This window comes from Heterodontus francisci, chromosome 1 (genome assembly GCF_036365525.1).
Source record: "Heterodontus francisci isolate sHetFra1 chromosome 1, sHetFra1.hap1, whole genome shotgun sequence".
Classification (NCBI taxonomy): Eukaryota; Metazoa; Chordata; class Chondrichthyes; order Heterodontiformes; family Heterodontidae; genus Heterodontus; species Heterodontus francisci.
Genome location: NC_090371.1, coordinates 253,954,768 through 253,978,360, shown reverse-complemented (window position 1 = coordinate 253,978,360; position 23,593 = coordinate 253,954,768). Strand labels below are relative to the sequence as shown.

General features: G+C 42.5%; 1 protein-coding gene across 5 annotated transcripts in view; it reads right to left on the bottom strand.

The window, feature by feature from the left end:
- The window catches only part of ints10 (integrator complex subunit 10), a 98,134-nt gene extending 75,029 nt beyond the window's left edge, over window positions 1–23,105 (bottom strand). For all 5 annotated transcript variants that reach the window (XM_068042971.1, XM_068042976.1, XM_068042987.1 and 2 more), the window contains exons 1-3: window positions 22,922–23,105; window positions 20,139–20,206; window positions 19,445–19,548 (exon numbers count right to left, since the gene is read on the bottom strand). In XM_068042971.1, coding sequence (XP_067899072.1) covers window positions 19,445–19,548; window positions 20,139–20,206; window positions 22,922–23,050 — 301 coding nt within the window. In that variant the 5' untranslated portion in view covers window positions 23,051–23,105. The remainder of the gene's footprint in view (window positions 1–19,444; window positions 19,549–20,138; window positions 20,207–22,921) is intronic.
- Between the last annotated feature and the right edge of the window lie 488 nt (window positions 23,106–23,593).

The following is a 23,593-nucleotide window of genomic DNA, read 5'->3' as shown; positions in this document are numbered from 1 at the left end:
GGTGGCCCACTACCACCTTCTTAAGAGAAATTAGGGATAGACAACAAATGCTGGCCTTGCCAGCGACTCTCATCCCATGAACGAAAGACAAAAAAATGGAATTGAGGTGTAGATCAGCCATGACCTAACTGAATGGTGGAGCAGCTTCGAGGGGCTGAATGTCCTAATTTTGTTCCTGATCCTCCTAGTGCTGTACTGTATTCTCCAGTGTGAAGAACTCTGAAGAAATAATTCCATTATAGCTAATCAATTTCCTGTGGCATTGGGGCACTTAATTGGTGGAAATGTTAAGTCTTTTAGCTTTTTGTTATAATAGGCTCAGACAGACAGATTACAGCATTACCCTTTCAGCAAGCAAGAACAAATATTCTAGCAATAGGCCGCACGGCATAAAGCAGGTACGTTCATGTGAACATAATTTTTCCACTTTACACGATGGCTGGTATAACGCAATACTGCTTCATAAATATAACAAAAAAATTTTAAAATTCAATTTTTAAAACGCCCAGAAGGAATCTTCATCTTCCATCTCTCCACTTCCCACTGCGTACATTTACAGTGCCATTACTCAATGCCTAAATGGTAACACCCAAACAGGACATTGATCATGCAGAGATTTTAAGATAACAATGAAGTCTTTAATTTCCAGCCCAAGTTGCTGGCAGTGAGATTTCAAAGAGGCATATCTGTTTAAGATGCGGCAGACTTTCATGTTAATTTTGAAACAGAGCAGGACCAGCCAGCAAGGCGGGCTTACAGCAATGGCAGGCGTTATACAAGACATGAGGGGGTTAGCACTCAATGGCGGATAACCGCACTTTAACAAGAGCAAACAGTTGCTGAACTGCCTGACAATGGTTTAAGCAGCACCTTCGTAATTGACACCTATGGCAAATGATCAGCATCATTTGCTCAATATAGGCACCTGTTGGGATAAGCAAGGACAGTGTAAATGATGGGGACTGTATTGGCACAAAAACTCCTGTAACAGATCAATGAACAGCAGTTGCTGTTAGTCAAACTTGCCCTTGCCCATTTAATGTCAATTATACCTTGCCCTGGAGGTTGGAGGTGCGCGATGGAAACAGCACGGTATCCTCTACAGGGCATCTGGCATCTGAGTGAACAGGGCAAGCAACTGTGTATCTCCTTAACCAGACTGCAAAATTCTGAAATTAACAGCTGAGCAAGGAAATGCAATTTAGAATCCTGAATTTAAATGTCAAATACAGAAAGTCAAATACAGAGGGAAGAAAGATTGGATTGAGAGAGAGACAGACAGACAGAAAGAAAAAGTTTTTTAAAAATTAAAAACCTAAAGGAATGAGACCACACACTTGTAATAGTTTTCAGAGGCTGGCAATAATTAACACATATTGTTACACAAAAATAACAACTTGACTTTCTCTGAATTTATTTTGTAAACACCACACAACTACAGGAACTTCAAGCTGCTCAATCTGTTTGGGGAGCCAGAAAGACAGATGCTGCTTTCACAAAGCTATCAGAGCAGTGCATCTCCACAGCAACTTTTGGATTTCTGTATTTAATCACGCATCTGCCCTCAGCTGAATTTGCTGTGGCACATGCACTTAAATAATGCGTGATTATGTGTAGGTGAAGGGAGTTAATTGGGGTTTTAGTTGAGCACTTAAAAAGAGACATTCACTGGGACTGAGGCGGGTTTTGAGTGAGGAGCTACATGTTTGTAATTCTTTTACTCTGCACAATAAATGTGAAACTGAGTTAATATAGGCTCCAGCCTTATCCTTCCATAATAAGCTTTCTGGAGTTTAACATGGTAGCAGAGGACAATTGCCTAAAGCTGAAGGTTGGAAAATAGGACTTTTTTTTTTGGATAGAAAACTAAAGTCTCAAAGGCCATTGTGAAAAATATGGCAGAAAGCAAGTCCAAATTGTCAGGGTACGATTACCCTCCGGTGTTTTTGGAGTCTGAACCATATGACCAGTGGAAGAATGAAGTGGATATGTGGACACGGGTTATATTTCTACCAAAAAGGAAACAAAGTATGGCCTTGGCGATGTCACTTCCTACCAAAAGTAAAATCAGAAGTAAAGTGTTTTCTGAACTGGATGCTTTCCAGTTGGATACTGATGAAGGGTTGGATCTTCTGTTGTAAATTTCATCCAAAAATCCTAAGAAAGATGACCTACTGAATGCGTATCTATCGGACTTTGATAGATTTGGAAAACAGATGGTTATTCAATGGAGGAATATATCATGGACTTAAACAGACTGTATAAAAGATTGAGGAAATTCAATTTGGAGATCCCCGGTTCAGTGCTAGCTTTTAAATTGCTAGATTGTGCTAAGGTGTCGCATATGGACTGCGGTTCAGTTCTTGGACAAAGACTCCCTGTTGGGCCAAATGTCCATGGCCTTAAAAAAAATTCCTGGTGAAATCATCATTTCCCACAGTCCTGGTAAAACAAGCGGGGCACTCTGCAGTGACACAAAGAATGGAGGACTCAATATTTACAAGATTTAGAAATAATCCAGGTACTGGAAGCAGGCTGAAGTACAATTGAAGAGTTAAAGACAGGAGGAATGAGGATGAAAGCACCTTTAGCAGATCTAAATATTACAGTGGAAGACAGGGTTGGAACAGCAGTCAAAGGTGAATGAATCCCAGGAACACCCAAGAAACAGTTAATAGGTGCTTCAGATGCGACTCAAAGTATCATTATGCTTACCTTCCGGGAGCGGAGCAGACCTGCGGGGAGAACTCCGAGCGAATAAATAGAGCCCAAGGATCGCGGCCTAGACACTTACCTTCCGGAAGTGGAGCGGAGAGGAGTGGACCTGTGGGGAGAACGCCAGGCGAGGAGTGGATAAATAGAGCCAGAGGATCGCAGCCCAGACACTTACCTTCCAGGAGCGGAGCGGAGTGGAGTCCAGGTGCTCCGGAGTTTTGAAAAAAGAAAAAAGTCAACAGTGACATCACAGGAAAGCTGCAAGATGATTGGTTGGTGAGTAACTACTGTTAGGGAATAACTCTAAATAGTAGGGTAAGTAACCAATGTAAAGAGAAAGGTCTACAGTTTTTTTTTAATATAGTAGGTAGTGGTTTTTTTTAGGGAATCAAGATCCCTCGTGTAAATAATCACTAATTTTTCGGTAATTTAAGGGAGTACGGTAAGGGCAAGTCATGGCAGGGCAGCGTGGGGTGCTCCACCTGTGCAATGTAGGAAGTCAGAGACAGACACTTCCAGTGTCCAGGGCAAACATGTGTGCAGGAGGTGTCTCCAGCTGCAGCTACACGAAATCTGCGTTTCGGATCTGGAGCAGTGGCTGGGGACAATGTGGAGCATCCACGAGGCTGAGATCATCGTGGATAGAACGTACAGCGAGGTGGTCACACCGCAGGTAAAGACTGCTCAGGCAGAAAAAGAGAATGGGTATCCGTCAAGCAGAATAGATGTACTAGGCAGGTAGTGCAGGAGTCCCCTGGGTCCACCTCCCTATCTAACAGATTTTCCACTTTGGATACTGTTGGGGGAGATAGCTTCTCAGGGGAATGCAGCAACAGCCAGGTCTCTGGCACCACAGGTGGCTCAGCTGCACAGGAGGGGAGGAAAGAGAGTGGGAGAGCTATAGTGATAGGGGATTCTATCGTAAGGGGTACAGATCGGCGTTTCCGTGGCCACAAATGTGACTCCAGGATGTTATGTTGCCTCCCTGATGCTAGGGTCAAGGATGTCACAGAGCAGCTGCAGGACATTCTGAAGGGGGAGGGTGAACAATCAGAGGTTGTGGTTCACATTGGTACCAATGACATAGGTAGAAAGAGGGATGAGGTTCTGCAACAAGAATTTAGGAAGCTAGGGAGCAGATTAAAAAACAGGACCTCAAAAGGTTGTAATCTCTGGATGACTTCCGGTGCCACGTACTAGTGAGTATAGGAATAGGAGGATAGAGCAGATGAATGTGTTGCTGAAGAGATGGAGCAGGAGGGAGGGCTTTAGATTCATAGAAACATAGAAATAGGAGCAGGCCATTCGGCCCTTTGAGCCTGCTCTGCCATTCATTATGATCACGACTGATCATCCAACCCAGTAACCTGTTCACACTTTCGCCCCATATCCTTTGATCCCTTTAGACCCAAGAGCTATATCTAACGCCTTCTTGAAAACATACAATGTTTTGGCCTCAACTGCTTTCTGTGGTAGCGGATTCCACAGGCTCACCACTCTCTGGGTGAAGAAATTTCTCCTCATCTCAGTCCCGAAAGGTTTACCCCATATCCATAGACTATGACCCCTGGTTCTGGACTCCCCCACCATCGAGAACCTCCTTCCTGCATCTACCCTGTCAAGTCCTGTTAGAATTTTATAGGTTTCTATGAGATCCCCCCTCACTCTTCTGAACTCCAGCGAATATAATCCTAACCTGCTCAATCTCTCCTCACACGTCAGTCCTGCCATCCCAGGAATCAATCTGGTAAACCTTCGCTGCACTCCCTCTATAGCAAGAACATCCTTCCTCAGATAAAGAGACCAAAACTGCACACAATATTCCAGGTGTGGCCTCACCAAGGCCCTGTATAATTGCATCAGGACATCCCTACTCCTGTACTCAAATCCTCTCGCTATGAAGGCCAACATACCATTTGCCCTTTTTACTGCGTGTTCCACCTGCGTGCTTACCTTCAGCGAATGGTGCACGAGAACACCCAGGTCTCGCTGCATATTCCCATCTCTCTGTTTATAGCCGTTAAGATAATAATCTGCCTTCCTATTTTTGCTACCAAAGTGGATAACCTCACATTTATCCACATTATACTGCATCTGCCATGCATTAGCCCACTCACTCAACCTGTCCGAATCACCCTGAAGCCTCTCTGCATCCTCCTCACAACTCACCCTCCCACCCAGTTTTGGGTCATCTGCAAATTTGGAGATACTACATTTAGTTCCCTCACTTAAGTTATTAATGTATATTGTGAATAGCTGGGATCCTAGCACTGACCCCTGCGGTACCCCACTAGTCACTGCCTGCCATTCGGAAAAAGACCCATTTATCCCTACTCTTTGTTTCTTGTCCGCCAAACAATTTTCTATCCATCGCAATACACTACCCCCAATCCCATGCGCTTTAATTTCCTGGATCACTGGGTCTGTTTCTGGCGAAGGTGGGACCTGTACAAGTTGGGCGGGTTGCACCTGAACCGGAAAGCGACCAACATCCTTGATGGGAGGTTTGCTCGTGCTGTTAGAGGGGGGTTTAAACTAATTTGGCAGGGGGATGGGATACAGAGTAGAGGTACAGTAGGGGGTGATGCACAGTCAAATATAGAACAGAAACTAAGTCAGTCTGGAAGGCAGAGCAAATATAGTCCTGTTAAGGCATAAGCGAATAATGCAAGGCTGGATTGCATCTATTTTAACACAAGGAGTCTTACACGTAAGGCAGATGAACTGAGGGCGTTGATTAACACATGGGAATATGATATTATTGCTATCACAGAGACATTGGCCAGAATTTTATGCTGGGCGGACGGGAGTAAGGCTTTTGATAAGGTCCCGCAAGGGAGATTGGTTAAGAAGGTAAGAGCCTATGGAATCCAGTGCAATTTGGATCCAACATTGGCTTAGTGGCAGGCGGCAGAAGGTGATGGTCGAGGGTTGTTTTTGCGAATGGAAGCTTGTGACCAGTGGTGTACCACAGGGATCGGTGCTGGGACTCTTGCTGTTTGTAGTGTACATTAATGATTTAGACGTGAATATAGGAGGTATGATCACTAAGTTCGCAGATGACACGAAAATTAGTGGTGCCATAAATAGTGAGTAGGAAAGCCTTACATTACAGGATGATATAGATGGGCTGATAAGATGGGCGGAGTTGTGACAAATGGAATTTAATCCTGAGAACTGTGAGGTGATGCATTTTGGGAGGACTAACAAGACAAGGGAATATACAATGGATGGTAGGACCCAAAGAAGTACAGAGGGACCTTGGTGTACTTGTCCATAGATCACTGAAGGCAGCAGCACAGGTAGATAAGGTGGTTAGGAAGGCATATGGGATACTTGCTTTTATTAGCCAAGGTATAGAATATAAGAGCAGGGAGGTTATGATGGAGCTGTATAAAATGCTAGTTAGGCCACAGCTGGAGTACTGTGTACAGTTCTGGGCACCACCCTATAGGAAGGATGTGATTGCACTGGAGAGGGTGCAGAGGAGATTCATCAGGATGTTGCCTGGGCTGGAGCATTTCAGCTATGAAGAGAGACTGAAAAGGCTAGGGTTGTTTTCCTTAGAGCACAGAAGCCTGAGGGGGGACCTGATTGAGGTATACAAAATTATGAGGGGCATTGATAGGTTAGATAGGAAGAAACTTTTTCCCTTAGTGGAGGGGTCATTAACCAGGGGGCATAGATTTAAGGTAAGGGGCAGGAGGTTTAGAGGAGATTTGAGGAAAATTTGAGTGGTTGGAATCTGGAACACACTACCTGAAGGGGTAGTAGAGGCAGGCACCCTCACAACATTTAAGAAGTTTAGTTTAGTTTAGTGAAACAGCACTGAAACAGGCCCTTCAGCCCACCGAGTCTGTGCCGACCATCAACCACCCATTTATACTAATCCTACACTAATCCCATATTCCTACCACATCCCCACCTGACCCTATATTTCCCTGCCACCTACCTATACTAGGGGCAATTTATAATGGCCAATTTACCTACCAACCTGCAAGTCTTTTGGCTTGTGGGAGGAAACCGGAGCACCTGGAGAAAACCCACGCAGACACAGGGAGAACTTGCAAACTCCACACAGGCAGTACCCAGAACTGAACCAGGGTCGCTGGAGCTGTGAGGCTGCGGTGCTAACCACTGCGCCACTGTGCCCATTTAGATGAGCAATTGAAACGCCAAAGCATATAAGGCTACAGGCCAAGTGCTGGAAAATGGGATTAGAATAGAAAGGGGCTTGATGGCCGGCACAGACACAATGGGCTGAAGGGCCTGTTTCTGTGCTGTTATAACTCTATGACTCCATGAACTGCCCTAAGTGGAGGGGCAGAGTCTTCGAAATGACATATGACGCAGACGCAGAGAATTCTGAGGCAGAAGAGGAAAATACTGATGGATCTGAAGGAATTGTACTAGTCAGAAGGAGTTTTAGTCCTGTTATGAATGTGTTGGTTGCAGATTCATTCAACTGTGCAATACTGGATACTGCTTGTACATCGACAGTATGCAGAACTGATTGGTTAGTGTTATTTGGATTCACTCAGTAGTGAGGATCGCCGCAAGGTTAAGGAGTATAAAAGTACTACCAGCTTTAGGTTTGGTGATGACAACACATTGAAATCACTGAAGAGAGTAGTAATCCCATGTAAAACAGCTAGGGTAAGCCACTTTATCAGTACTGATGTAGTCTCCAGTGAGATACCTTTACTCTTGAGTAAGCCTTCAATGAAAAAGGCACAGATGAAATTTGATATGGAGCATGATAAGGCAATTGTTTTTGGAGAGCCAGTGAATTTGCAATTTATCCAGTCAGGGCATTATTGTATACCCTAAACAAAACCTAATATTTCTAGTCAGAGTATTTAGAGAAGTATTGATGGCATCGGGTGTTACGAATCAGAGAGATAAAAGGCAAATGGTCTTCAAGTTACATAGACAATTTGCTCATCCTTCTTGTCAGAGATTAAAAACCCTACTAAAAGATGCAGGTGTGATTGATGGAGAGTATACGAGGATAATAGAAGACATTGGAGAAAAGTGTGAAATTTGTAAAAAGTATTGGAGGACACCATCACATCCTATTGTCAGCCTTCCTTTGGCACGTGACTTTAACGAGGACAAAGACAAGAATATTTTCATTCTTTATTTTATAGACCTAGCAACTAGATTTAGTCTTTCTACAATAATAAATAGTAAGGACAAAAGGGTGATTATAGACAAAATTATGGAAAAATGGATCGGGACTGGGCTTGGGGTACCACCTAAGTTTCTGATTCATAACGGAGGGGAATTTGCCAATGACGAGTTTAGGGATATGTGTGAAAACATGAACATTATGGTTATGAATACTGTAGCTGAAAGTCCTTTCAGCAATGGGCTTTCTGAAAGGAATCACGCAGTGGTTGATGAAATGTTACATAAAATCTTGGCTGACCAGCCAAACTGCAAGTTGACAACTAACCTTGCAAGGGCGGTTCATGTAAAGAACTTGCTTCAGATGGTTGGAGGATATAGACCCTATCAATTGGTCTATGGACGGAATCCCAAGATGCTTTCTGTACTGTGCGACAGTCCTCCTGTTCTAGAAGGTACTACAATTAATTCCATTTTTTCTACACATTTGAATGGTTTAATTGCAGAGAGACCGGCTTTCATCAAGGCTGAGGTCTCCGAGAAAATTCGCAGAGCTCTGAGGCATCGTACAAGGTCATCTGAGGAAGAGTTTAGTTCAGGAAATTTGGTCCATTATAAAAGAGAGGGCCATAGGGAATGGAAGGGCCCTTGTAAGGTAATTGGTCGGGATGGTAAAACAGTAGCTTTCAAGCATGGAAATCAAACTGTTCAGGCTCATTCTTCACAGTTAATCTGGGTTGATTACAAAATGTCAGAATCTGAGCAGCAGATAGAGGGAGAAGAGGCACCTTGTACCTCAAATACTCAAGTGTTTTGTGATGAAGGTCCTGAAGTACAGGTAGATCAAGAGTTGGATAGTAACGTAACCGGTGATGATCATGATACTCAGGAAACAGCTATCGCATCCAAAAACCAATTGCCTCGAGTAGCTACTCGGGTGACATATATTCCAGAGGGGTCTGGTAAATGGAGGGATGTAACAATTGTGGGGCGTGCAGGAAAATCTACAGGCAAGTTTAAATCTTAGATTAGAGATACAGCACTGAAACAGGCCCTTCGGCCCACCGAGTCTGTGCCGATAAATGTTCAAGATGATGGCCAAGAAGTCAGAGCCATGGACAGGCAGAATGGGGTGAAAGAGTGGAGGGTGAGAAAGCGCAGTGCATGTTTTGATAGTGGGTCAGGAAGTAACTCTTACATAAGGAAGCGATCACGTATTGGAGAAAGAGCTTCCGATAAAGTGCGAGGGAGATCTTCTCGCAGTAGTTCCGAAAGACATCAAAGTGTTCATACAGGCCGTAGTATGAACAGATTCCACAATGAGACGAAGGCTAGAGGGCAGTCTCGGAATAGAACTAGAAGTAGAAGTGCTTACGATCATGAAGTTTTGGTGGTTGCCAATAAGCTTGAGGATAAACTAATAAAGAGAAGCAAAACATAAGGAATTAGAGAATTGGAGAGAGTTTGGAGTTTATTCTGAGGTACCAGATAGGGGACAGCCGGCCTTGTCACATAGATGAATTTGGACTGAAAAAGTCCTTCCCGATGGAACTTATAAGGCTAAAGCGCGATTAGTTGTGAGGGGTTTTGAAGAGCAATTGGGGGATACCGATGTTAGAGTGGACTCTCCCACAGATGGAAAAGTCATCTTGAAAATCTTTCTGGCTCTTTTGGCCACATATTCAAGGGAGTGTAGATCCATTGACATAAAAGTTGCATTTCTGCAAGGTGATACTTTTCGGAGAGAAGTGACCTAAAGAGAACCACCTAAATAGGCAGCAAATACAGAAGGAAAATTATGGAAACTGAACAAATGCGTCTATAGCTTTACCGATGCTTCCAAGGTATGGTCTTTCTCAATGAGATCTGTTTTGTTGTAAGTTGGTTGTGTTCAACTAAAGGCAGTACCTGCCATGTTTTATTGGTATCATAAAGGAAAACTTTCAGGCATCTTCATGATGCACATTGATGATTTTTTATGGGGTGGTACTGCGGATTTTGAGAAATATATTAATAAGAAGATTAAGGCAGAATTTAAGATTGGGAGTCAAGCTTGTGGGGCCTTTAAATATATTGGTTTAGATATTAAGTAGAATAAGTCTGGAATAAGGTTGAATCAACAATCCTATTTAAAGAGTGTTACTCCCACCCCGGTTAATTGTGTTAGGTCATCACAGAAAGATTATGATCTATCTAAAGCAGAGATTGAGCAACTGCAAAGCCTGGTGGGTCAATTAAACTGGCCGGGCTCTCAAGACTAGGCCTGATGTTAGTTTTGATGTGCTGGAGTTAAGCACGATGATCAAACATCCAAAAGTTGAGAATGTTTTAAGGGCAAATAAAACGTTGAAAAATTAAATCTGGAGAAATGCGTTCTGAAGTCCCCATCCTTAGGTAACCCAAAGAACATGAAGCTAATAATTTTTAGTGATGCTTCACATACTGTTCTTGCTGAAGGGTATTTGAGCGCAGCTGGCTTCATAATATTTCTGATGGGTGAAAATGGGAAATGTTGTCCTTCAGCTTGGGAGGCTAAGAAAATAAAACGGGTTGTTAAAAGCACGTTAGCTGCAGAAACACTGGGTCTTGTGACGGAAGTGGACATGGGGTTCTATTTGTCAAATATTTTGGATCAAATTCTGAACAAGGGACTTCCTGAAGATAGGAAACCCACTGAATATTATGTGGATAATCGTTCTTTGTGGGACAATGTACACTCTACAAAAAGTGAGAGTGAGAAAAGACTACATATTGACCTTGCTGGATTGAAACAAATGGAGAGAAAGGAAATCTCCAAACTTAAATGGATAGACGCAAGTCATCAGCTATCAGATTGTACTCGCATTTCTTTTTGTGAAACAAAGAGATTGTTGGAGGTGCTAGATGAGGGGCGCCTCACAATGTAAAAAAAACTTTGTGCCTAATAGGGAATTTAATTTTGATCTATTTTGAAATATTCTTTGTGCATAATATGGAATTTATTTTGAAATGTTGTTTAAGCATGTTAATCGAAGTTGTATTGTAAAAGATCATATGCAGGTGAAAGGAGTTAATTGGGTTTTAGTTGAGCTAAAGGGAGACACTCACTGGGACTGCGGAGGGTTTTGAGTGAGGAGCTACATGTTTGTAATCCTTTTACTCTGCACAATAAATGTGAAACTGAGTAAATATAGGCTCCAGCCTTATCCTTCCATAACAAGCTTTCTGGAGTTTAATAAGCATCATTACCCCAAGTTATTTTGACAGTTTATGGGCTTTTATTTTTTTTTTTTAAAGCAGTTACAACACTATCCTCTGGAAGAAGTGAGAATAACAGATGTTAACTTTTACAGCATTACCCACTGATTTCTATGGACTGATGTTAAATCATGAAAAACCTAAAAGTAAACAGGAATCAATTGTTAATTTAAAAATTTCTTTATTTCATCTTTCTAATTCAATATTAAGCACAAAACTCCCACTTTTTGTGGTATTTACATATCTTAATTGAAATTACTGGGTAATGCAATATTTTGGTACAAAATACCTTCAAATTATTTGGAATAAACTACTTATATTACAAAGTTACTGTATCTATTAGTTAACTTTTTTTTGCAAAAATGCATCAAAACCAGTGGTGGTGCTACAACACAATTTTCATATGCTGCAGATCCAAAACCTATCAGACAGGATTCAGTTAAAACACTGATCACCCTACCTCTAAGACCTACTAACAGCAGATAAGAAACTCTGTGACAGTTCTTATATATGTATGATTGCACTATTGAATTATTTTAGCCTGTCAAATTGGAAGGACTATCTTAGCTGCTTGAAGTTTAATTTAGTTCACTTTCCTGTCATTGATACCGTCCGTGAAACCTTCATCTTACAGTTACATATTTTGCCAAACTAGAGCAAAATTATTTTTCTTTACTAGCTCCCACTTACAAACACTGAATTTGCATAGAATTCAAAACTGTCATATGCACACATGCAAATAATGCTCAAATTAGAAACACGAAAAAAATTACGGCACAAAAGGAGGCCATTTGGACCATCATGCCCACGTTGGCCAAAAAAAAAAACCTAATCACACATGCAAGCTCTTGGCCCATAGCCGATAGGTTACAGCACCTCAAGTGCATATCCAAGTGTTTTTTTTAATGCAATCAGGCGTTCTACCTCTAACACCCTTTCAGAGAGCGAGTTCCAGATCCCCACCACCCTCTAAGTGAAAAATTACTCAGCTACCGTCTAACCTAATTACTTACTAATTACTTTAAATCCATGCCCCCTGGTTATTGACCTCTCTGCTGACGGAAATAGGTCCTTTCTATCCGATCTAGGGCCCTCAATTTTATACACCTCAATTAAATCTCCCCTCAGCCTCCTCTGTTCCAAAGAACACAACCCCAGTCTGTACAATCTTTCCTCTCAGCTAAAATTCTCCATTCATATCAACATCCTTGCATATTTCCTCTGTACCCACTCTACTGCAATAACGTCCTTCCTGTAATGCGGTGACCAGAAGTACAGAGTACACTCTAGCTGCAGTCTAACTAGCGTTCTATACTGTTCTGGAATAAAGATTTCTCTGCAGACTTTTTTTTTTAAACTTGAGGGTTATTCCTCATTTTCCCCTCCTGTCCCTTCTTCAGTCCTACAGGCATCATTGCCCAGCTAAGACAGCTTGTTACTGTCTATTTTGTTCTGTTACTAGCCAGTGGCAGGCATAAAAGTTACCCGAGGTTGACTCACCCTTCAATCTTCGCTTCTTTAGAGGCCATCTGGCCTCTGGTGGAAACCCCCTCCCTACTACTATCATGATAGAAATCAGTAATTCGTTGTATGAGAAAGTGCAGGCTCGATTACTGTCCGACTATCAGTGACACAAAGAATTAAGATGCAAAACACACCTCCTTGCTTGTTATTTTGATTCAATTCATAACACTAGACACGAATATTTATTTTTAAAATGTCAGTCTTCTCTACACAGAAAATATTAGAGCGCTGATGTTGAATTACAAGTCAGTAATCCAATCAAGAGGATCAGATGACTACATATATTATGGCAGCTAAACTCCAAGATTAGAATATTACCTGTAATCTGCTGACCATCAACTAGCACATGGAGGCTAGTTCATTTTTTTCATAAACTGGCACAGTTTTTCACCGGAGACAACTTCGACATTTTTTGAATGAGATGCTATGCTGTCAGGAAGAATTTTCAATTTGTGACAGAGCCACACAGGATAATGGGCAAATCAGGATTATGAATTATTCAGAAAGTCACTGTCCTCTATGTAATGTAACATACTGCACATTGCTGTTATTTTTATTGCATCATGGCATCTGAATTTTAAGAAACTTGCAACAGAAAACTCTTACAAACTCTCTGAACGTATGAATTAGGAGCAAGAGTAGGCCACTCAGCCCCTCAAGCCTGCTCCGCCATTCAACAAGATCATGGCTGATCTGATTGTAACCTCAACTCCACATTCCCGCCTATCCCCAATAACCTTTCACCCCCTTGCTTATCAAGAATCTATCTCCCTCAAAAATATTCAAAGTCTCTGCTTCCACCGTCTTTTAAGGAATTTCTCCTCATCTCTGTCTTAAATGGGCGATCCCTTATTTTTAAACAGTGACCCCTAGTTCTAGATTCTCCCACAAGAGGAAACATCCTTTCCACATCCACCCTGTCAAAACCCCTCAGAATCTTATATGTTTCAATCAAGTCACTTCTTACTCTTCTAAACTCCACCGGATGCAAGCCTAGCCTATCCAACTTTTCCTCATAAGACAACCCGCCCATCCCAGGTATTAGAACTGCTTCCAATGTATTTGCATTCTTCCTTAAATAAGGAGACCAGTACTGTACACAGTACTCCAGATGTGGTCTCACCAATGCCCTGTTTAACTGAAGCATAACTGTTAGGGTCTGAAGTTCTGTTGATGGATGATAAATACCTGGTAGTTCAAGATAATAGGGTGAACAGGTATTGGGTGTTAATTAGTTAATTGTATTCAAGTGTGTAAAGATACAAGAGAAGCCAGCGAGCACTGGCTGTGGGTATTGTTAGGAGAGCAGAAGTAAGCTCTGTGGCAAGCAATAAACAATCTCCACCAATGCATCCTAGTCTCAGTGTCTTCTTCACTAACAGGCTTGGAAGTTTCTCTAACAATTACCTCCCTTCTTTTATATTCAATTCCCCTCGCAATAAACAATAACATTCTATTACCTTTCCTAATTGCTTGCTGTACCTGCATACTAACCTTTTGCAAATCATGCACTAGGACACCAAGATCGCTCCGCATCTCAGAGCTCTGCAATCTCTCACCATTTAGATAATATGCTTCTTTTTCATTCTTCCTGCCAAAATGGACAATTTCACATTTTCCCACATTATACTCCATTTGCCAGATCTTTGACCACTCATTTATCTATATCCCTTTGTAGCCTCTTCACAACTTACTTTCCTACTAATCTTTGTGTCATCAGCAAATTTAGCAACCATACCTTCGGTCCCTTCATTTGTCATTTATATAAATTGTAAAAAGTTGAGGTCCCAGCACTGATCCCTGCGGCACACCACTCATTACATCTTGCCAACCAGAAAATGATCCATTTATGCCTACCCTGTTTCTTGTTAGCTTCTGTCCATGCCAAATTGTTACCCCCTACACTATAAGCTTTTATTTTCCATAATAACCTTTGAAGTGACATCTTATCAAATCCCTTCTGCAAATCTAAGTACAGTACATCCACTAGTTCCCCTTTATTCACAGCAGGTTACTTCTTCAAAGACCTCCACTCCAATAAATTGGTTAAACATGATTTCCTTTTCACAAAACCATGTTGACTCTGTCTGATTACCTTAACTTTTTCTAAGTGCCTTGTTATAACATCTATAATAAAAGCTTCTAACATTTTCCCTATGACAGATGTTAAGCTGACTGGCCTGTAGTTTCCTGCTTTCTGAGTCTGAATAAAGGAGTTACATAGGCTATTTTCCAATCTAATGGAACCTTCCCCAAATCTAGGGAATTTTGGAAAATCGAAATCAACACATCAACTATCTCACTAGCCACTTCTTTTAAGATCCAAGGATGAAGTCCATCAGGACACGGGGCGGCGCAGTGGTTAGCACCGCAGCCTCACAGCTCCAGGGACCCGGGTTCGATTCTGGGTACTGCCTGTGCGGAGTTTGCAAGTTCTCCCTGTGACCGTGTGGGTTTCTGCCGGGTGCTCCGGTTTCCTCCCACAGCCAAAGACTTGCAGGTTGATAGGTAATTGGCCATTGTAAATTGCCCCTAGTGTAGGTAGATGGTAGGAGAATGGCGGGGATGTGGTAAGGAATATGGGATTAATGTAGGATTAGTGTAAATGGGTGGTTGTTGGACGGCACAGACTCGGTGGGCCGAAGGGCCTGTTTCAGTGCTGTATCTCTCTATGACTCTATGACTTGTTACCCTGCAGCTGCAACAATTTGCTCAGTACCACTTCCCTGGTGATTGTAATTTTCTTGAGTTCCTCCCTCCCTTCCATTTCCTGATTTACAGCTATTTAGAATCATAGAATGGTTGCATTGTATCCTCTATGGTGAAGACTGATGCAAAATATCTGTTCAATCCATCTGCCATCTCCTTATTTTCCCAGACTCACTTTCTATAGGATCAACACTCACTTTGTTAACTCTTTTCTTTTTAAAATATCTACAGAAACTCTTACCATCTGTCTTTATATTTCTCACCAACGTTCTCTTGTACTCTAATTTTGATCTCCTTATTAATCTTTTAGTCATTCTTTGCTTTTTTTATATTCTGTCCAATCTTCTGATCTGCCACCTATCTTTACACAATTATATATTTTTTCTTCATGTTTGATACTATCTTTAACTTTTTTAGTTAACCACGGATGGTGGGTCCTCCTCTTGGAATTTTTCTGTCTCGCTGGAATGTATCTGTTCTGTGTATTCTGAAATATCCCCTTAAATGTCTGTCACTGCATCTCTACTGACCTATCCCTTAACCTATTTAGCTAGTTCACTTTTGCTAGCTCTGCTTTCATGCCCTCATAATTGCCCTTATTTAAGTTTAAAATACTAGTCTTAGACACACTCTTCTCTCCCTCAAACGGAATGTAAAATTCAATCATATTATGATCACTGCTGCCTAGGGGCGCCTTCACTGTGAGGTCATTAATTAATCCTATCATTGCACAATACCAGGTCTAGTGTAGCCTGCTCTCTGGTTGGCTCCAGAACGCACTGTTCTAAGAAACTATCCCGAAAACATTCTATGAACTCCTCATCTAGGCTACCTTTGCCCATCTGATTTTTCCAAACTATATGTAGATTAAAATCCTCCATGATTATCGCCATACCTTTCTGACAAGCTCCCAATATTTCTTTCTTTATACCCCATCCTACCATGTGGTTACTGTTAGGGGGCCTGTACACCACTCTCACAAGTGACTTCTTGCCTTTATAATTTAGCATCTCGACCCAATTTCTACTGTGATTCCAAGTCATGCAACAATTTGAATTCAAAGAATCAGGCACCCAACGTGCACCCAGGCCTCCATAGGCCTATATTCACTAGAGTTTAGAAGAACGAGAGGGGATCTCATAGAAACCTATAAAATTCTAACAGGACTAGACAGGCTAGATGCAGGGAGGATGTTCCCGATGGCTGGGGAGTCCAGCACCAGTGGTCACAGACTCGGGATATGGGGTATGCGAACCGAAATGAGGAGAAATTTCTTCACTCAGAGGGTGGTGAACCTGTGGAATTCTCTACCGCAGAAGGCAGTGGAGGCCAAATCATTAAATATATTCAAGAAGGAGATAGATATATTTCTTAATGCCAAAGGGATCAAGGAATATGGGGAAAAAGCGGGAAGAGGGTACTGAATTAGATGATCAGCCATGATCTTTCTTGAATGACGGAGAAGGCCTGAAGGGCCGAATGGTCTACTCCTGCTCCTATTTTCTATGCTTCTTCAGTCAGATGCTAAGAATCACACAGGGATAGCCTGGAGTAACTCATCTTCCAATTCCAATCCCTCCAAAACACTCCCACAGGGGATGCAGGGACTAAGTGGGCCCACATCAGAGACGCCATCTATGACTCAGCAATGACCACCTATGGCAATTGTGTGAAGCGGAATGCAGACTGGTTTCAATCTCACATTGAAGAGCTGAAACCTGTCATAGCCGCTAAGTGCATTGCACTGCTGAACTACAAGAAAGCCCCCAGCGAGTTAACATCCGTAGCACTTAAAGCTGCCAGAAGCGCTGCACAAAGAACAGCCAGGCGCTGCGAAAATGACTACTGGCAACACCTATGCAGGCATATCCAGGTGGCCTCTGACACAGGAAATATCAGAGGGATGTATGATGGCATTAAGAGCGCTTTTGGGCAAACCGTCAAGAAGATTGCCCTCCTCAAATCTAAATCAGGGGACACAATCACTGACCAACCCAAACAAATGGACCGCTGGGTGGAACACTACCTAGAACTGTACTCCAGGGAAAATGTTGTCACTGAGACCGCCCTCAATGCAGCCCAGTCTCTGCCAGTCATGGATGAGCTGGACATACAGCCAACAAAATTGGAATTCAGTGATGCCATTGATTCTCTAGCCAGCGGAAAAGCCCCTGGGAAGGACGGCATTACCCCTGAAATCATCAAGAGTGCCATGCCTGCTATACTTTCAGTTCTGCATGAACTGCTTTGCCCGTGCTGGGATGAGGTAGCAGTACCACAGGACATGCGCGATGCCAATATCATCACCCTCTATAAGAACAAAGGTGACCGCGGTGACTGCAACAACTACCGTGGAATCTCCCTGCTCAGCATAGTGGGGAAGGTCTTCGCTCATGTCGCTTCAAACAGGCTCCAGAAGCTGGCTGAGCGTGTCTATCCTGAGGCACAGTGTGGCTTTCGAGCAGAGAGATCCACCATTGACATGCTGTTCTCCCTTCGCCAGTTACAGGAGAAATGCCGTGAACAACAGATGCCTCTCTACGTTGCTTTCATTGATCTCACCAAAGCCTTTGACATAGTCAGCAGACGTGATCTCTTCAGACTACTAGAAAAGATTGGATGTCCACTAAAGCTACTAAGTATCATCATCTCATTCCATGACAATATGAAAGGCACAATTCAGCATAGCGGCGCCTCATCAGACCCCTTTCCAATCCTGAGTGGCGTGAAACAGGGCTGCGTTCTCACACCTACACTGTTTGGGATCTTCTTCTCCCTGCTGCTCTCACATGCATTCAAGTCCTCAGAAGAAGGAATTTTCCTCCACTCAAGATCAGATGGCAGGTTTTTCAACCTTGCCCGTCTAAACGCGAAGACCAAAGTACGAAAAGTCCTGATCAGGGAACTCCTCTTTGCTGACGATGCTGCATTAACATCTCACACTGAAGAGTGTCTGCAGAGACTCATCAACAGGCTTGCGGCTGCCTGCAATGAATTTGGCCTAACCATCAGCCTCAAGAAAACGAACATCATGGGATAGGATGTCAGAAATGCCCCATCTATCAATATCGGCAATCACACTCTGGAAGTGGTTCAAGAGTTCACCTACCTAGGCTCAACTATCACCAGTAACCTGTCTCTCGATGCAGAATTAAACAAGCGCAGGGGAAAGGCTTCCTCTGCTATGTCCAGACTGGCCAACAGAATGTGGGAAAATGGCGCACTGACACAGAACACAAAAGTCCAAGTGTATCAAGCCTGTGTCCTCAGTACCTTGCTCTACGGCAGCGAGGCCTGGACAACGTACGTCAGCCAAGAGCGACGTCTCAATTCATTCCATCTTCGCTGCCTCCGGAGAATCCTTGGCATCAGGTGGCAGGACCGTATCTCCAACACAAAAGTCCTCGAGGCAGCCAACATCCCCAGCATATACACCCTACTAAGCCAGCGGTGCCTGAGATGGCTTGGCCATGTGAGCCGCATGGAAGATAGCAGGATCCCCAAGGACACATTGTACAGCGAGCTCGTCACTGGTACCAGACCCACCGGCCATCCATGGCTCCGCTTTAAAGACGTCTGCAAACGCAACGTGAAGTCCTGTGACATTGATCACAAGTCGTGGGAGTCAGTTGCCAGTGATCGCCAGAGCTGGCGGGCGGGCAACCATAAAGGTGGGGCCAAAGTGTGGCGAGTCGAAGAGACTTAGCTGTTGGCAGGAAAAAAAGACAGAAGCGCAAGGAGAGAGCCAACTGTGTAACAGCCCTGACAACCAATTTTATCTGCAGCACCTGTGGAAGAGTCTGTCACTCTAGAATTGGCCTTTATAGCCACTCCAGGCGCTGCTCCACAAACCACTGACCACCTCCAGGCGCTTACCCATTGTCTCTCGAGACAAGGAGGCCAAAGGAGGAGCCTGGAGTAACTCATCTTCCAATTTCTCCCTCCATTCATTACTCTGTCACTCAGTACTCTCCTATCCCCTGAATCCTCTCCAAATAGCAATGTACGCTGGCAAAATTATGACAAATTCCATTTCGTGGCACTCCACTCAGTAGTACAATGGGGTTGGTTTACCTCTATTTGGCAAACACATGATATAGGAGATCAAGAAAAGTAAAAAAAAATTTACCTCGTAAAAACTGCGTTTGCTTGTCCTGGGCATCATTACGCAGTGCTGCTGTAATGACGCTGATTTCCCTCCATACCATCGGCTGATCAGGAAAATTTACAAACCTGTCATTCAAAACAAATGCACTGAGATACTTGCAATGCACAGAATAATACTTCACTATCCTGGAATGCATATCATTACAAAGTTACAACATACTTAAACTTGAATTCAGGTTAACTGTGGCTAGCTCAAATGCATCAACCAAATAAAACTGGGTAAATATTATAGGAATAGAAAATAGTTTGATTTGTAATTCTGGGATAATTACACAGTTTCACTATCCAATATCTAATTAGAACATTAGATGAGTCATCATCACCTCCCTCTTGTTGCCCAAAAGGATTGCTCATTTAGAATTCGATCAATTGATGCAACCATCAAAAATATTAAATATTTTTAATCCTGCAAAAACATATATCATATTCAGAGACAACACAAACTCCCAATGAACAGTCTACACCCAAAATGTGAACCGAGCTTTTGCCTGTTCAGATGTTGGTAAGCTTTCTGTGTATTGCCAGCACTTTGATTTTAATTCAGATTTCTAGTATTCGCAGTTTCTTTTTTAATCACCCTTAGAGATGCCTGGCACTACCTCAAAGCACTTTACTGGCACCTGTTTATGTAGAAAATTGTTTGTTGTATTACTTACATGTCATAAAGGAGTCTTCCAGCTGAAGCTGTTCTCTCAGCATTTCGCTCAATCGTGTACATTTCATACTAAGATTAATGGAAAAATTTCAGGAAGCTAATCAAAAGCATTTAAATATGATTTGATAAAAGCATTTTTTAATTATAGCTCAACTTTTTTTTTTAGGGGGAAAGAGAGCAAAAGTTGAGTTTCAAATATCAGCAATCCATTGACTGACCACCACCATCCCCACTTTTCATTGGCAGCATGTCTAACAACAGAAAAAGGACACTAGATACCAAATCTAGATGTGGAACGGGCAATTTTGCAGTGATCTCAGGAACCATTTAAATCAAGAAGCAAGTTGCACGTGTGATCTCACTCCAGCCACTTGTCACTAAGCCATCCCAGCCAGTTTTTATTTTGTCTTTTAGATTTTGGCTTACAGGGACCACTGGAACTAGAACAGTAACGGCCTGGATTTTGCAGTCAGCAACAAAGTAATGGCACTCGCCACTGACCACGAGAAAAGCTGCCCACAAAGCATGTGGTTTTAACTTTCCCTGTGTTAATTCCATTCTGGAGCCAGCAATAGGAGTTTTCTGGCATCCAGCTACTGTGATGTCATCAAGTAGGCAAACTATCCAATCATACTGAAGAATTTTCACAGATAGAAAAGTAGGAAATAACAAGCAGGTTTCATCGTTTATTTTTTATAATTTTACAAAAAGCAAAATAAAGATTGGGATGAATAAATGAGATTAAGGTAGAAGCTGAATATCAAACTTCAAAAAAATTAAAAATCTTTGGAATTTTAACATGTAATGAAGAAATTTGACATTCACAAACCATAAAATAAAATTTTTCGGGCTACAGGGTTTGGTCAGCAGTAATTATGACTTAGTATAGCATTAAAAACCAAGTCACATCTCAGGCAACAAGCGTAACTTTTACAAGCGTTATTACATGGAAGTTCACATAAAATCAGTGATTTTGAATTGATTTCCATCTTTGAAGAGTTCAACAGGAAACCCTGTGGAGGAGTTGGGGAATCACTGACAGCAACTTATGGATTTCTGCATATAACTGTTTATGTGCAGACACCTGAAGTTTCTATCAGTTTCACGCAGTAATGACAGGGAATGCTGACAGTTTCGCCATCGTTACAAGTGCAGTATGGCTGCCCGACCCGAACCAGACGACGTGTGTTGAATTCGGGTCGCTCTACCGGGTCCGGCATTCGGGGTTGGGCCAGACACACTCACGCACCACCAGTACATGCCTCCAATGTTAATGTACTTTTTGGACTTGAAAGGTTGTTTAGTCACAGTTTTTTAAGCTTGTGCAGATAAGCAACAAAGTGAAAAACGGAAGCTAGGTTAACTGATGGTCGGGTCGGGTCAGATGTGGTTCTGTCGGGCTCAGGTTGGGTTGCATTTGCAGACCCAAGCCAACCTTTAATTACAACTGCAAAGTCCAGGCCAAGAAAACATGTTGAAACATACTTCCCACTTTTCTTTATTGACAAGAACAAAACCAATTACAATATTAGTAAAGGGGGAAAAGTCAGTAAATTAGTTTAAAACATTTAGTATAACTTGTCAATAGTTTTTTTATTCTTTCATGGGATGTGGGCGTCACTAACAAGGCCAGTATTTGTTGTCCATCCTTAACTGCCCTTCACAACTGAGTTGCTTGCTTGGCCATTTCAGAGGGCAGCTAAAAGTCAACCACATTGCTGTGGGTCTGGAGTCGCATGTAGTCCAGACCAGGGTAAGATTTCCTTCCGTAAAGAACATTAGTGAACCAGTTGGGTTTTTATGATAATCGATAGTTTCACGGCACCACTGAGAATAGCTTTCAATTTCAGACCTTTGTTAATTAACTGAATTTAAATTCCACCAGTTGCCGTGGTGAGATTTGAATCCATGTCCCCAGGTCATTAGCATGGGCCTCTGGATTACTAGCTCAGTGGCATTACCACTACGCCACTGTCTCCCACTAAAATCTGGGTTGACTTTCTCTGTGATCCTTAAAGAGAGAGACAGCATACGTATGAAAGGAGACTTGCTTTCTATTAGTCAAGGCTGAATTCAATGTGGATCACAGAGATGGGATATCCTGTAGTAAACAAAACTACTCAATGTGATACAGTATTGCACAGTATAAAATATCCAGCTGGATTTTAATCCATGGATTCTGAAGAATGTTTTTTCATAGGAGTGATGCAGAAAACTGCCTTTTAATTATTAAGCTTTTATGAATTGTGTATTAAACTTGTAAACAAAATGTACAAGACCACTCATTTTATTGTTATGTTAGCTGCCTGAACAAGTTGCAAGGCAAAGGCAGTGTGATGTACTTATCTTTAAATCTTGCTATACATGCTGAACGAAGCTATCCTGAACAGAGATGTCAGTATTAATGTTTAACTATACACTGCACAGGGCCTATCATAGCTGTATGAGTGAGTTTTAACTTATATACACTCAACAGAGTTGCTGATCATTAGTGTACGGTTTAACTGGGCTGTTGATGGTCAGTCATTCGGAAAAACGGGCAGTGTAGAGTTACAGTTATCATTCATTAGTAATATACACAATGCTGAGTTGTAAAACTGTAGTTCTTTAAATGTAAGAACGGGAATAGTTTGATGGACAGTGAAGGATATCATTGCTGATGATGGCTGTGAAACCATAAAGAGTGCAGGGCACGTTCCACAATATTCCCATCACCGTCCCCCATCATCATCTTGACTGCGAGCCGCTGGCCCCGTCTCTCTCCTTCCCCCAGCTCACACTAACCTGAATCCCGAAGTCCGTAGGGTACAAGGTCCTGGCGGTAATTAGCCAAGCTTTGGCGGCCCAGAGATCCTCCGCCACTAAATCCCGAGCTTTCTTCACCAGAAAATCACAATCTACCTGCGCCGCCATGTTAAAAACCGCCGGTTTGTGGAGAGCCAGTGCGCAAGCGCCTCAAACTGGACATGCGTACAGCGGGCAGGAGAGTACGCATGCAGTTACTTCGGCTTTCATTGGCCGTCTGTCGGCTGCTGGCGTTGCGGGGTGTTTCCTGTTGTGCGTGCTGCAAGGGAATGATTTAAAGAGCTCCTGATCAAATCTTTTAAAGTTTCCGAAGCCCTTCATATACAATAAGAAAGAATTGCCACTCACATAGCGCCATTGAAAACCTCAATACATTTCAAAGTTCTGCACCTCTGTTATAATGTAGGGATTTTTACATCCACTTGAGAGGGCAAACGGGGCCTCAGTTTAACATCTCATCCAAAAGATAGCTATTCTGGCATTGCAGCACTCCCTCATTTCTGTATTGGGGTGAAGTCCTGAAGTGGGACTTAAACCCACAACCTGGTAAGAGTGCTATCAACTAAGCCACACTTACAATTTAGGGAACTGCAGCAGTCAATTTGCACACAGCTAATGATCAGTTAAATGCTTAAGTGGTGTTGGTTGAGA